Source organism: Eptatretus burgeri, chromosome 16 (genome assembly GCF_056783735.1).
Source record: "Eptatretus burgeri isolate ZD-2024b chromosome 16, Ebu_testis_v1, whole genome shotgun sequence".
In the NCBI taxonomy this organism is placed as follows: domain Eukaryota; kingdom Metazoa; phylum Chordata; class Myxini; order Myxiniformes; family Myxinidae; genus Eptatretus; species Eptatretus burgeri.
Genome location: NC_140976.1, coordinates 4,769,640 through 4,784,483, shown reverse-complemented (window position 1 = coordinate 4,784,483; position 14,844 = coordinate 4,769,640). Strand labels below are relative to the sequence as shown.

Here is a 14,844-nt window from a genome sequence, read left to right as displayed (position 1 = left end):
AATTATCAGATGAAAGACAAACAGAAAACACCAACCGAACAGACAAGCAAACTACACCCTTTGGCACCAAGCACCCAGTCACACATTCACATGGAACTGGGCCAAAGGAAGTGTGTTTTATGGCTGTCCAAGACCGAGGCACTCGGAAGATGCAGGCAAGAGTGGCAGGAGAGCCGGCATGAAGCATGCATGAAGCAGGCATACCCATGAGGACATTGCAGGAGGGCAAGCCCAAACCGGCCATGAAGTCCAAGGGAGAATGAATCCTGTGGCACAAGGCATGAGCTTTTGTAGAATGCTCCCATGCCGTCACAATTTGCCCTCGGGGCATTACCAGGAATCTTGCAACTACAGTCAGCCAATGACAGCCATCGCCTTCCTCAGCACAGCTCTGATGGATAGCTGCAGCGGTGGAGCCAGCTCCCCATATCAGCAGCTGATACTCCTACTTTTCCTGCCAGCTTGAGACCAGTCTGAGGCCGGAAGGTGTGCTTCAACAATAGAACAAGACCTGTCTGACTCTGACCTGATTGTCAGCCGGTTTCACACATCACAACACATCCTTATGCTGATGACCCTAAAATTACTTGACCCATCCACCCAGCTTGGCCACATCAAACATCACAGTATCACGTGTCCTTAAAACATCAAAGTCCTATAAACTACGTAAATACACATATGGTGCTTCGGCCTTAAACTAGCTTCTGCCCCTTACCCCTTGAATGTAACAATATGCTCTGTTGGGAGTTCTAATGTATGTGCTGTACTATTTCCACTCAACTTTCTGTTCTCAACCTTCACCTGCCAAATTCTTCATTGAGTCGTTGAAGATTGAAAAAGATAATTAAAAGAGAAGGAAAATGTTATGGGCCAGACATCCGGTCACGAGACTCAATCACATCAATGGAGAGACGGGGTTAATGCGGAGGGGGGGCTGGGGTCAAACAATGCAGATAAAAGGTTACTGAGCTTAAACTACAAGGATAATCATCTTACACAATATGGACAAGTGGTTTACTCAGGAGTGGTTATGGAAAAGTTGCTGCGGCTCAAGTTCATGAAATGAAAGATAATTTTTTTGAAATTCGAGATGAAAAAAACACTTGCTCCTCCATGAGCCTAGACAATGTAGACAAAAAAAATCCATAAGGATAGCAATTTCAACAACTAAAAACATCATTACTCTTTATGACTCCATGTCACTGCAGATGTATGTAGCGTAGGAAGAGAAAAGATAAGAAAAGGGGAATGAAAAGATTTTGAGTATGGCATTGCCAGGGCAAGAGTTATCCAATCATCAAGAAGTTAACAAGATTGCTCATAATAGTGTCATGGAAAAAGCCGTTTGTTTGTGCATCTTAAATATGAAACCATTCTAGTAACAGGTTGTTTGGATAACTTATTTGCCAATATAAATTTTACGGTTTATTCAGTGGTTGGGGATTGGTGGTTGAGCTTTATTTAGTGTTTATCAATTTAGTTGCAGAAGGGATAATTAGAGTTTAAGTGAGATGAACTGTTGTATGTACATACGGCAGAAGCTTGGCCCACGCCAGCTCGTAATATTGAATCCCCGAGACAGGCATGTCTCTTCATATGCAGATAGAGCATCGCACAGGACGTCATCCGCACCACCATATGTGGCTACGTCAAAAGCGCAGGCATTGACTAGCTCCTCAGGTGGCAAAGCACCGTGACAGTCAGCAAACGGTCCATCGGCAATGGCCATCATGCCGCAGGCTTCTGGACCCTTGGCATTGTTCTCCAGATTAGGATCAGGCGTTGGCAAGCTTCCATTATCATCTTGCCCTCTGGGAGATGAAAAAAAAAGAAAGAAAAACAATCAGGGTGGGTGAGCATATTCCAACAATATAAATTAATATGTCCCCAAAATGATATCTGAGAGAGATAGTGCAAGATGAAATCAGGATGAGACCAAGGCAACTTGATCTTTAATAACAACATGGAAAATCTGGTGTTATTTATGCAAGATAATCTTTTGGGTCACAGTATCCAAGATTATTCATCTGCTAAGGTTATAAAACTCGCAAATATTTTGAATCCTACTGCCAGTAATATAGCAAATAGCTCTGACTGCACTTGGATCTATTGAGCAAAAGCAGATAACTAATCATAAGAGGATAAAAAGACGTATTCGCCACACGAAAGCTCACTTAACACGTGTAAAGATCGGTTCAGATTCCCATCTGAAGTGGAAACTGAATGATAATTCTGCTGCAGGTATTCAGAAGGTTCACTGTAGATTTTTACCTGGCGTTATTCAAAATGATATTAACGAGACATTAAGGTCAGCAACAAAGAAAAGAAGGTTTCCCAAAAGAAATCACAAGCTTCCAAGCAGTCACCGATGAAGTTGATGGAAGGAATGATGAGGCAGCTTCAAATTTAACATTTTTGAAAAAGGCAAAACTACAAACCCATAAAACCTGTTTTTACCTGTGACATGTGGCAGGTCAACAAGAGCTGTGCATTGCTTCTGCTGTTGTTGTTGTTGTTGTTGTTGTTGTTTTTATTGTTGTTGTTGGGGTCTTTGGTGGGGGTCGATTTTTTGAAATGTGCACCCATTGGCTGGACAGCTGCCGGACCCCACCCACATTTGTCATTTGACTCCGCCCACCATGGCACCCAGACAAAATGATATGACCGCCATCTTGGGCCTAAGATATCAGGCCTGGAGGCCTCTGCTGATTAAATACTGCCCGGGTTTGTTCCGTCAGATTTCCATTGGCTATGTTTGGATCGAGGGTTACTCATGATGAGAGATACCAAAAAATGTAATCGTATGTGGAATAAAAATTATTAGTAAGGTTTAATCAAGGCCGTCAGCATGCACGGAATGCCCCTCCATGAAGCCGTTGCTCTGGTAATTTCGTTAAACATCATCCGATTTCCATCGGCTTTGTTTGGATTGAATGTTACTCACGATGAGGGAGGCCAAAACATTTAATCACACATCGAGTAAAAATCATTTAATTAAGGAAAATAGCCAGACTCAAAGAGATTATCACCAACCCTCCACATGGGAGGAAGAGGATTTTCGACGGGTTCTGGTGTTGCTTGGTTTCTTGCATAATTAATTTAATCATATATTTTTGATGGGGAACCGCAAGTATTTATTTAATTTTATATCTGTTGTTTAGTTTTAAGTCTTGTGAGTCCTTTTGCCACGTGCATGATTAAAGTGTAATACACCGTGTAAATCTCGCGCTAATCAGAAAAGCAGTTCATGGAAAGTAAAAATGAACTTTTATTTTGGATCCAAAATAAAATGAAATTTTTGCACAAGGATTATGACGTCAGGACGTTCAAAATGATGCAATTTTAACTCAATGTCTATCTTCGTAAACTAATACAGACCATTTCACTACAGTAGTTTAAGATAATGAAAGGTAGATAAAATAAGTGCAGATGAATTATTCAACAGAGTAGACAGTGACAGAACCAGGGTTCATAGCCTGAGAGTAAAGAAGATAAGAGTTAAGACGGTAGTAAGGTAGGGGACTTTTACTCAGAGAGTAGTTAATGCATAGAATGGTCTCCCTGTAAAGGTAGTGGCAGCAGAAACAGAAGATAAGTTTAAATTGGAATTAGATAGGTACCTGGAAGTTATGGAGATAGAGGTGTATGGGGATGTTGATAAGACTTTTCGGTAGTTTGAGTATGGATAGGTGATTGTGTATGGAGTGCTGTTGGTGGGGGTCTTGTCAAGGGGGGGTTGTGTGGTTGATGTGTGTTTCTAACTAAACCCATGCCCCTCTCCGAGGGGAAGAAAAGAAAAAAAAACAAATAAAAAATATAAAAAGTACAACAACAAAAAAGTACAAAAAAATAATTTATTTCATTAATTAAAATGATCTTGGGTTGGTGTGGTGTTCACGCAGGCATGATGGGCTGAATCCACCTGTGTTGGATTTCCTTGTTGTAGTTAAAACGGCAACTATTTCCAGGATCAAGACGCACTTTGTAGACCACGCAAGATCGAAGCATAACAACGGGTTGTTTTCGATAAAAGATCATGACACTTGCGGCAAAAGAGTTCGCTAACCTTTTGGAAATGTATCTTGTGGCACAGGTTCTGACCATAGTGCAGTCATTCTTGTTCTTGCAACTCAGCTGCTCAGGATGACATCGCAGTTGCAAAGGAAGAATTCATGGGATATGATCAGAAATTTTGAAATCGGAATAGATTTTAGCCGATAATTTATTAATATACCACCTCTCTCCATTGAGATCCATCAACTTTCCAAAGTCAAAAATCTGTATTTTGATTGACATGTTCCATGGGTTTGTGGGGTTTTTTTGGACAGAGCTGAAACTTCCGCAAACTTGATTCTCCCCGGTCCATCAATGATGTTTCTGAAGTGTTGTTTCGATCAGTTTTGGCTTTCTTTCAAAAAATGATCAATCTTTCACGAGATTTTGAAGAAAGATCGTAAATCCAAGATGGACACCAAATTTTTGGAAAAGTCAGAGAGGAGATCCTTTGTTGGAGGAGATGCACAAGATCTCATGACTTGTACCCAGGGATACCGAAGTGGGAGAAGGACATGGGGGGGGGCACAGAATTTATTTGAAGGCAAAAAAAAACATATCCTTCTGTTTATTGATTTCGGGTGGAAGATAAATATCTGCAGATAAACAGCAAGTTGCAGATTGAAGAAGAAAATGAGGCTGAAAAATCAAACTAAAACTCGGCAAAGGAATTAAACATGAATCATGACACTCATCATCAAAACGGAAGTGCTCCAGTCGTCTTTGCACATACATACCAAAAGGTCCCAAAAAGTGATCATGCCCACGTCCGGTAAGATTATTCTAATCACGCTTCTGTGAAGTATTAATATAGTACTATCAATTAGTGGTAGTGTACTGCAAAGCACTATCACTACCCTACGTAACTCTATGGCAGCTGTGGGCTTGTCAGGTAGCTTCATTTGCTGCCAGATTATGTGCAGTATATTATCGCAGTGAAAATTGACTAAATATAGGACAAATTGGAATCAAAGAATCCTGTTGACCGAGTTTTGAGGTCTACCTCCTAAAGACTGAAAGACTTGCAATGACAAAATTGTCATTCTAAGGAAATGATGCATATTAGGAACCTCTTAACTCTCCATTAGTTCAACAATGCTGTAAAACCTTCTCAAGCGTTCGTGTGACAAGGCACTTTTTGCCCCCCCCACCTCTCTTGGAAAAAGGCAGGAGGGGCAATTACCCCCCCCCCTCCATTCCCCTCCCTTCCCCTGCTCTGTTTCTGCTTGTACCAACCTTGTAAAGTTACAAGTTTATTGGCCGAGCAGTGTCACAGAAAGGTGTCACAAAATATGGCAATATAATAATAATGATTAAATTCCAGCAAGTATATACTACCTTGGAAGCCCTACCTTGAAAAACCAGCCCTACTGTTTCATCGAAGGTATTTTTGAAACAAAAGACAATCAAGAGACAAAAAAGTGAACCACAACACTCACCCATCATTTTGCTCAACAACTCTCCAGTCATTGCAAAACTCGCTGGTACTTGTGGTTTCAGTTCCATTTCGCAACTTGAAGTCATTGTTCGCATTCGCATCCATGTTTCCACAAAGGCCACACACTTTTCCAGTGTGCGAAGCAAGCAAGCGGACACGAGCAAAATGGTTGCCATCATATGTGGCGCCAAGTCCAAAGGATGTGCGCACGTACAGGGAGGAACCCCAGCGTTCGACAAACAGGAAATCAGTGTTGTTGGTGAACGAGTAAGGAACTGCAGTCTTTACTCCATTCACCTGTAGATGAGGACAAAAATAAATAAATAAACGAACATTCAGAGTGTATGTAAGAGGAAGCAATAATAAGCAACAAAAGAAAACCAACGGAAAAGAGAAAGTACTTTGAAATGGGCAACAATATGGAGGAAAAAAACAATGCAATGAGAAGCTGACATGATGGCCTAGAGGTATGTACACTTGCCTCTAAGCTGTCTAGCCTGGGTTTGAATCCCCACCCAGCTAAAAGCTATCATCCTGGTGTTGTGCAGGCAGAGTCATTTATCAATGTGTGTGTATGTTGTTCCTTGGATGGACATTAAACTGGCATCCCATCTGCTGACATTAGTTGGTGGATGTTGAAGACACCATGTGTCCTTGATGAAGAGTGAACGAGGATTTGCCAGCACAATAGCCAAAAATATTACAAATTCCTGCCTTATCCAGTAGGGGGCACTACAAAAGTGGCACAGCTGTGCTCCCAGACATGATGCTGCACAGCAATGTGCAGATACCATTCTGAGATTCTGAGAAGGTTTGAGGCAACAGTCTGTTCGGGTGGACATTTGTTTTGGCATGCAAATTGCTCGTTGAAATGCTCAACTTGCTCGCATTTAAAGCATTTCACACAAAGTTTGGATGGAAAACTTTTTCAACGAGTCAACGTCAGCAAATTTATCAACATTGTTCAACGAATTCAAACAAAACTTCTGTGGACATGTATACATAAATATCAGTGATTACCAGCAGGAATGGCTGCTTGGTTATGAGCCAAGCGAGCTGGTACTCTGGTTATTGTTAACAGTCTTACCCGGAGCTTGCGGCCCTTAACTAACTGAACTTGCATCCCGAAGGCATCGACGATGAGCTCACGGGTGTACGACACTCTGCTGACTCTGCGACGATGCTCATTCTTCACAAGCACCTGCCAGTGAGGATCCTTACATGGCTACGGGAGAGAAATAATGGAAAGTGGGGAAATTCGATGAATATAAAAATGGAGACTATTACAGGAAACAGGTGTCGACTTGTAGAAAACCCATTTCCTACAATATAATAGTTAAAGACTGAGATAAATCTTCAGGTTTAATGGATCTTAAGAACTCGTCGATGAAATAAGTGGGGAAAATATACGATTTATATGAGTAATTGTGGCCAGAAACTGGAAAATTGCAATGGCGAAGGCATGCTTATTAGTATATCCAATATATATGACACCTACCCGAGTGAACACATAGGTGCGTGTGCCCATGAAGTTGAATTTCCTGTTGTCAAAGTTGATGTAGTGAGGATCTCCCCAAGCCACACATTCCACTGTGGAAAGAAAGACTTTTATAGCTTCTGTTGAAAACCAGTGTCTGTAGCCCAACATCATTTCTGCTCAACAATGGATCGACACACAGTCAAAGCATTAATCATAACCATGAAACTCTAAATATCCCAATTAATCTTCTACTAGGCCGATAGTAAAAGCTAACTCACCAATCAAATCACCAGGAAGGTTTGTGTTTTACATGCAAGAATACAATGTCCTTCTCTGTATTCAAAACTTGGATTCTTTCAAATATCAAGGCCACACTCTCCAACCAGTCTCCTTCCTCCAAGTCATGGCGGTGCATTGTCAAGTCTGTCTCTGGCATATGCTCCCCATCGGTTCTGTCCCTTATCTCAAACGGCAGTGCTGCAGACTAGGCCCGAGAAAAAGTAGAACGTATAATCTCCGTCTTTGCCTCCAAATTATGTAAACCCAACCAATCCCGTTCTGTCCTCATCTTACCCCCAACATAGCCACTGTCTACTGGACTTTGTGTCCTCACCCGAGAAGGTTGAGAAAATTCTGTTTGGCTTGACCCTCCTCCAGGGACGGGCCCAGATAGCATCAGTGCCCATGTCATAAAATCATACTCTGTCGTTTTTGCCATATTCAGGATGTCTTTCCCCTTTGGTCACAATCACTCTACAAATTAGTCAGCAAACATCACTTCCGTCCACAAAATGGTGCAAAATAATAGACCAGTGAGCTTGCTTCCAATTACAAGCAAACTCATGGAATCATTGCTTCCGATGTCAAGTTTATCCTGTTTTCAAACAGTCTGATCATCAGTTTTGAATTCCATCAGAATCACTCAACTCTGGACCCTCATTCCATTCTGCTCCTCTCTCAGTTAAGATTTGGAGACCCTCGATCTCAAACAAAAGGTGAAGACCGTCTCCCTGAATATATCTCGGGAATTCGATGCAGTACAGTATGTTGTCCTGCTTTGCTCGTCAAGGTCTCTGCCTGTGGCAAAGAAAGCTGCCTTCATTTCTGGATTTCTGACTTCATCAACTCACAAAGTCAATGTGTTGCCATCAATTGAACTCCTCTCCCCTCCCCTTCTCCCAGTGGAAGATGAAGGCAGTGCTTTGGGCCCAGTCTTGTTCCTCATCTATGTTGACACCCTCTCCAATCAATGCTCTGGAAAATCCTTTCTTCCATTTTTTCAGACGATTCTACATTGTGTCGTACAGTACCACCATCCCACTGGTAGGCAGACTGCAACTGCAGCTGTGTCGCTGCGTGTCTCTCTCTCTCTCTCTCTCTCTGGAAATTATTTGACTCTGGTGTGATAAATGGAACATGTCCTTCAATCCAATAATCCAATGAACCCACCCATCTATTTGTTCAGTCTCTTGCACTGCTCGGCCTTACCACCAGTCACGACACACACCAGCCCAACACGTGGCAAAGGTCAGGTCAGGTATGGGACTTATTTCCAATTGTTACTGGAGTTCGTCAGGGGTGTGTACTGGTCCCCACACTTTTCAGCACTTATATGGACTGGATTTTAGGGAGGATGTCAGAGAGATCAAGCTGCGGTGCATCGTTTGGGAATGTCAAGATCTCTGGCCTTGATTTTGCAGATGATGCAGTCATCTTTGTGGAGACTTTAGATATCCTTTTGGGGGCCCTCGAGGTGCTGAATGAGGAATCGGAGCCGCTGGGATTACGGGTTTCTTGGGTCAAAATTAAGATCCAGGCTTTCGGTGACATCTTGGATGCTGCTGTCCTGTCTGTGTCTGTTTGTGGTGAGGATGTTGAGGTCGTGGAGAGATTCACTTACCTCGGCAGTGATATTCGTGTCTCTGCTGGCTGTGAGTCGGAGGTCAACAGACGTCTGGGTCGAGCCTGGGGAGTCATGGATTCACTGGATAATGGGCTGTGGCGCTGCCAGTACCTGTGCAGGAGGATGAAAGTCTGAGTCTTCAGGTACTTGGTGCTTCCAGTCTTGCTCTATGGATGTGAGACCTGGACTCTGACCAAGGATCTGAGACGGAGACTTAATTCCTTTGGTATCAGGTCTCTTCGGAGAATCGTTGGCTATCACTGGTCGGACTTTGTGTTCAACGAGTGGTTGCTGAGAGAGACTCAAATGAGATTTGTTACCTGCTTTGTCCATGAGCGTCAGCTGCAGCTGTATGGACATGTGGCTCATTTTCCTGACGCTGATTCTGCTCATCAGATTCTCTCAGCGAGGGAGCCTCGTGAGTGGAGGAGGCCAATGGGCAGACCACATACCTCGTGGTTGCAGCAGGTTGATCGGCATCTCAAGGAGATTGGGATGGGCCAGGCATCTGCCTGGGGGATGGCCAGACGGAGGCCCCTGGAGTACCGGCAGAAAGTGGATGCAGCAATGCACTGCTCTGGTGCATGCTCCCATACCTGACCTGACGTGGCAAAGCTGGCCTCCAAAGCTAGCCACGTACTAGGCATCCTCTGTTGATCTGTGTTTCCTTGGAAAATCAAAGCTACTCGGTCTACAAGCCTTTTGTCTGTAGTTCAATGGAGTACTGCTCTCCACGATGTGCTGGCACTGCAGCATTAAATTTTCTTGCTGACAAATTCTAAAACTCTCAAAATTATTGGAATGACCAGTGATAAGGCCTAAGCAGAGGGTCTGTTTCTGTGACATTGCAGGCTGCAGGTCAGTGGTCTCTGTTTTCTACCATCTCTTCTCCAATATGGCTCCCCCTGCTTTCTAAGTCTTCCAACCCTCCCCAGCAACTCCCAGATGCATGTGTTCTTTGATCCAGTCACCCTCTCCTGGATAACCTTCCAAAATCCAGGCTGACTGCACATGAAAATCCTTTTATTCTTCGCTTCTCCCGTCTGTGAAACACCTTACGGAGGCCATGCTGTGTCTTCCTTCCCCCCAGGACTTCAAGCAAGCAGTGCACCACCATCTCTTGTCATCCCCAATTTTGACCGACGATCTTTATTACCCCAATTAACCTGTCTGATCCCAATTCTCTGACTTGTTACTTCCAGTGTTTCCTCCCCTCTTGCCTCTCCTCTTTTCCTGTTCCTTAATTCCCTTGATGTTTGTCCAACTGTCAGTTCTATCTCGGTCCTCCATGAACCTCGCTTCTGTAAAGAAAAATGAATGCACCACCAACTATTATTTCCACACACCTGGCAAGGCTTATATCCTTGGACCTGTTGCTGGTGCTTTCATTGTATGAGTTGTTGGTTCCTACATAATTTGAATCTACATCTTACCAACTGCAACCAGTTTTTTTGGAAAAGTGCAATTTTGGTTTTGCCTTTTTGACATTCCTAACAGTGCACGTCACCCATGATGTTGGAATCTGAGGTTCAAGTTCCATATTCTGTTGATTTGCCCATTGTTTACTCGATCATGTCCTTATAAATCATGTGAAAGTCCAGTGATGTCCCAAAATGCCCTTGTCCTGCACAGGATTTGAATGCCTCCGCAGCCGAAGGCATTATTTTTGTGCGGTCTGTCCGTCCGGCTTTGCGTCCTTCGATGTGTGTGGAGCAGATTTTCGTTACCGCGATAACTTTTGAACCGCTGAAGGGATTTCGACCAAATTTGGTACAATTATATCACTATGATGCAAAGAGGAACAGATTCAATTTTTGGTTCAACAGGTCAAAGGTCACGTGCTCTTTGAAAATCACTTCGCAGATCACAACTCGAGTAAGAAGCATTAATTGACATCAAACATAACAGTGGGTTGACATCTAATGTGGAGGGGGGGGAGGCATATCCATTCATGTATTCACCTCAACTAATATTTTTCGAGTTGGCAAAGCTTCTCCATGAATCTAAGATATGCTGTCAAGAGAAAAACAGCTTGCAGCTGTAAGAAGATGGTGCTTACATGTTTTTGAAACACAATTGTAACCTCCTAGTTCTCTGGCTTCACACGAGGAGAGGAAGGAATTGCAGTCACTCTCTGTGCAATGCATGTGATTTCCCTCTTGACATACGCATTCTTCATCACATCCTTCCCTGAAGAATGTTTCACCCACCTAGGGAATGACAGTAAAGCGGATTAGAAACAGAAGTGGAGCTTTGAATGTGGGTGAACGGAAGAGGAACAAAGAGGAGGCTGGTATCACAGACAAGTACAAGATGAGGTCGAGTAGATCGGGAAATGGATTCACTGGATAATGGGGTGTGGCGCTGCCAGTACCTGTGCAGGAGGATGAAAGTCTGATATTTTATATTTAGTATATTGAACTAGTCATATATTTAACAGGAAAGTGAGAATGGGAGAAAGGAAGATATTGGACTGGAAATAACTTGCGCAAATGGAAAGACAAATTCAGAAACAGAAAGACCATTCACCAACCTTGTAATATGTTCCATCTGCATCTTTGCAGCCACAATCCTTTTTGGGGACACACTTTGCACCTTCCCACACATGGTCAGATGCATCACACTCACAACCTTCAGCACATGGTTCCGTGCAGTGTGAGGTTGCTTTTTCATTGTAGCAAGTAAGGGGACACGGTGATGTACACAGCTCATAGTGTGATCCAGTTGGGCATTCCAGAGCTGCGTGAGAACAAAAAGGTATTAGAAGACAGGTGGAGGAAGTTTTACCTGTGGCCCTCAGCAATCATTCTTTTATGAGGTGCTTATGGCTGTTCTGTCTCAGTGTTTAAGGGTTGCTGCTTTTTATCCATCTAACAAAATCAAAAGTGAGATGCTGCCATCTATCTATGAAAGTATAACTCGAGCATAAACTCAGTGCTGTAAAGGAGAGCTCGCCAGAATGCGCACTACTGACAGCAACAATTTTCATTGTAACTCGCAGATTGCCAAACAAATATGTCGCTAAACTTTGACAGCTTAATCAAATTTCCCATCAAAACAAACATTCAGGGTGAGATTAGAACTCACGACAAGAGATGTAGTTTCTCCAGTTTTTGGTGACATTAACTCCAGCGTCTTGGCAGTCGGTCACAAATGCCTCCACGGATTTGCAAAGATCTTCCTTGTTGAAACCCGAGAGGATGTAGTCAAACGCACAATCTTCAAAATAGTTGTTTGGGTCAATGGCACCAATGCATTCTTGTAGAGGACCTGCCTGATCTTTGAGGACCCCACAGTTATGGGCATTTGTTGCTGTGGCCTCATCTGCTGGACTCGTGGTCGGAGTAACGGCTTCATTGGGATTACCGCAGGAACTGTGTTGGCATAACAAATCTCACATTTTGTGCTTCAATATCAATATCTTCAATACATCACATCATCCTTCATTTGCCTCACTAAATAATTTTTGATAGACATCTTCATTCACAATTGCCGTAAACTTCATATCCTTTCCTGATATATTGTCATGTCCTCCAAAATCCGTTTCTAACAATAACATCTCATTTATACCCACAACTCCCTTGCATAGATCTTCTAATTATACACATTCTCCCAACTTCCACATTTCCCTCCTTTACTCCTATTCTGTACGAAATATTGTCCTGTGCTTGTATTGTATGCGTATGATCTGTACGTTAAGTAATTAATACCATGTGTCCTTGGTGGACAAAAACAACGATCAAAACGAGGACATGTTTCCCGTACCTGCTGCCTTCAACCTCCCAGCTCTTTCCAAAAGCATTGACGTTCGGCGCTTGCTGTCCATCAGGCATGGCAAAGTCATCTCTCGCCACCCCGTTAAACTGTCCACAAAGACCACACATCTGTCCAGAGTACAGAGAACTCTCGAGTTCCACCTTGACGCGTGAAAAACCTGAATGGAGGCAGACACGCAAATCAATATTCATGGTAAGGATGATTTTGACAAATCCTTGTTCAAAATAAATGGATAAAATGTTGGAATGATGCGACATGTTTGAAAAAGAAAACTGGCTCGTGGTAAACTCGCAGCAGGAAAATGGAAAACAAAATGGCAGCTTCTTGAGCTCGACTACAAGGCCTTGTTTTGTTTTTTTACAGACAATAACAAAGTTTGCTTCAGTTGAGAGATTACGTGGTGAATTTTTATTTTTTAAAAAAATTGATATAAGGCCTTCTTGTGTTCTTTGCATTTCATTGATTTATAGCGAGTGTAGTGAGCTTCATACTTAACGCGTGCACATGAGAGAATAGGAAACAACAACAACAACAACAACAACAACAACAACAACAACAACAACACAATACCCTGGCAATTTGGAATCCGTGTCGTTAGCTATGACGCTTTTGCTTCCGGTTTTTTTTTTTTGCTTCCGGTTTTTGGCATGGGGAATGATGCATGCCAGGAGATAAAGGTATCGTCGGAGACATGAAAGACCCAAATAATATCAGACATGGTGTATATTTCCTCCACTGATTTTAATAAAGACATCTCCCGCATCATCAAAAAAAATAATTTTTAATCGTGATTTACGTCATTTGATCGCTGATCCCGAATCCAGGCCGAAGTAACCGGAAATTGCAGCATCGAATGTAAGAAGAATTTTACATTCGCTTCTAGGCTTTGCCTATTCCATATTAATAATGGAACGCCTTGCATAATTAAGGAAAATATTGAATATGTAGATTATGCAAAGAAACTGAAATGAAGGCAGATTGTAGGAGATGCAACACAAAGCGGAAGGTCTCTTCCACTTGGGCTTCAAGGTTGAAGCATGTGGTTCACCAACAATCCCATGCCATCCTCCACCTTACCTGTGATCTTTATTTCCCTCATTGAGCCTTCCTTTCCCAACCTTCTAAAGTTCAGATTGCTATTTCCTCAGATTGCGAAAAAAATTAACAAATACAGATAGATGGCTCAGACGTTTACGCAGATTTGATGCGTCTTAAACTTGTCTACAGTATGTCTAACACTCTCTTGTTCTGTAATTAACCCCATCTTCATGAATTGTCCTGCTTTGTCCAGAAGATTTGCCTTGTTATCCCTTCTCAGCCCCAAACTTCTTCAAAACAAAAACAATGAACGAGATAAGTAAAAACAAATCATCCAAATGATCCTTGTCTACATCGTCCATCTGTACAATGTGACCTTGTAATGTGCATTGTCACCTTGCTTTTCCATCTGTACATCATCAGTACATTCTAATGGGAGCAGAATGTAAGGGGCACAAGAGCTGCACGAGGAGAGCTGGGGTTCATTTGGTCACTGACTGGGTATCCTCCGTCGAGCAAAGCACACCTGAACTTTCATCCACCTACAAGAGCCGGTGCACCTGCCACACACCTTCATCCGCTTGATGCCGTGGAAAATCAAGGCATTCAAAATCATTGGAATCCTCCTCGATTAAGCCGATTCTATGGTCGGTGGGTCTCTGTATGCCACCACCTCCTTTTTTTGTCTTTCACCTGTGGAACCAACTTCCACATTCTCTTCAATCTCATTCTTTCCTCCATGGCTTCAAGACAGCTCCTCACCATAATTTCAGGTCATGCCCCATCCACAACAATGATATTTTCTCCCCCCCATTAACCCTCCCCAAGCCCACCTCTTTCCATGTTTCCAGTTTTTCCTTTCACTTCTGTGATTGATAGTTTGTGGCTGTGTCCTATTTCTTCACTCACATCTCTTATTTCTCGAACTCTCCCTCTATTTTGTCCTTTAAAGCCCCCACCCCCTCCCCCCAACTCTTTCTTATACCATTCTTTTGCTTCGGTTACATCTTGATCCGTTCTGTGTTATAGATCCTCTATGGGCCTTGACAATTAAAAATTCTGTGCTGTACTCGTGCCATCCTGGTGTGGTGTGGGACTGGAACTGATCCAGACACTGAACTGGAATAACCTGAGGTGGGCCATACCAACAAAATG

The 14,844-nt window shown here is 42.8% G+C and overlaps 1 protein-coding gene across 2 annotated transcripts in view; it reads right to left on the bottom strand.

Annotated features, from left to right (window-relative positions):
* Window positions 1-14,844, bottom strand: part of LOC147010363 (IgGFc-binding protein-like) — a 50,398-nt gene that overhangs the window by 19,303 nt on the left and 16,251 nt on the right. For both annotated transcript variants that reach the window (XM_085858866.1, XM_085858865.1), the window contains exons 13-20: window positions 12,640-12,808; window positions 11,962-12,248; window positions 11,408-11,613; window positions 10,934-11,084; window positions 6,990-7,081; window positions 6,579-6,716; window positions 5,493-5,788; window positions 1,534-1,811 (exon numbers count right to left, since the gene is read on the bottom strand). In XM_085858866.1, coding sequence (XP_085714992.1) covers window positions 1,534-1,811; window positions 5,493-5,788; window positions 6,579-6,716; window positions 6,990-7,081; window positions 10,934-11,084; window positions 11,408-11,613; window positions 11,962-12,248; window positions 12,640-12,808 — 1,617 coding nt within the window. The remainder of the gene's footprint in view (window positions 1-1,533; window positions 1,812-5,492; window positions 5,789-6,578; window positions 6,717-6,989; window positions 7,082-10,933; window positions 11,085-11,407; window positions 11,614-11,961; window positions 12,249-12,639; window positions 12,809-14,844) is intronic.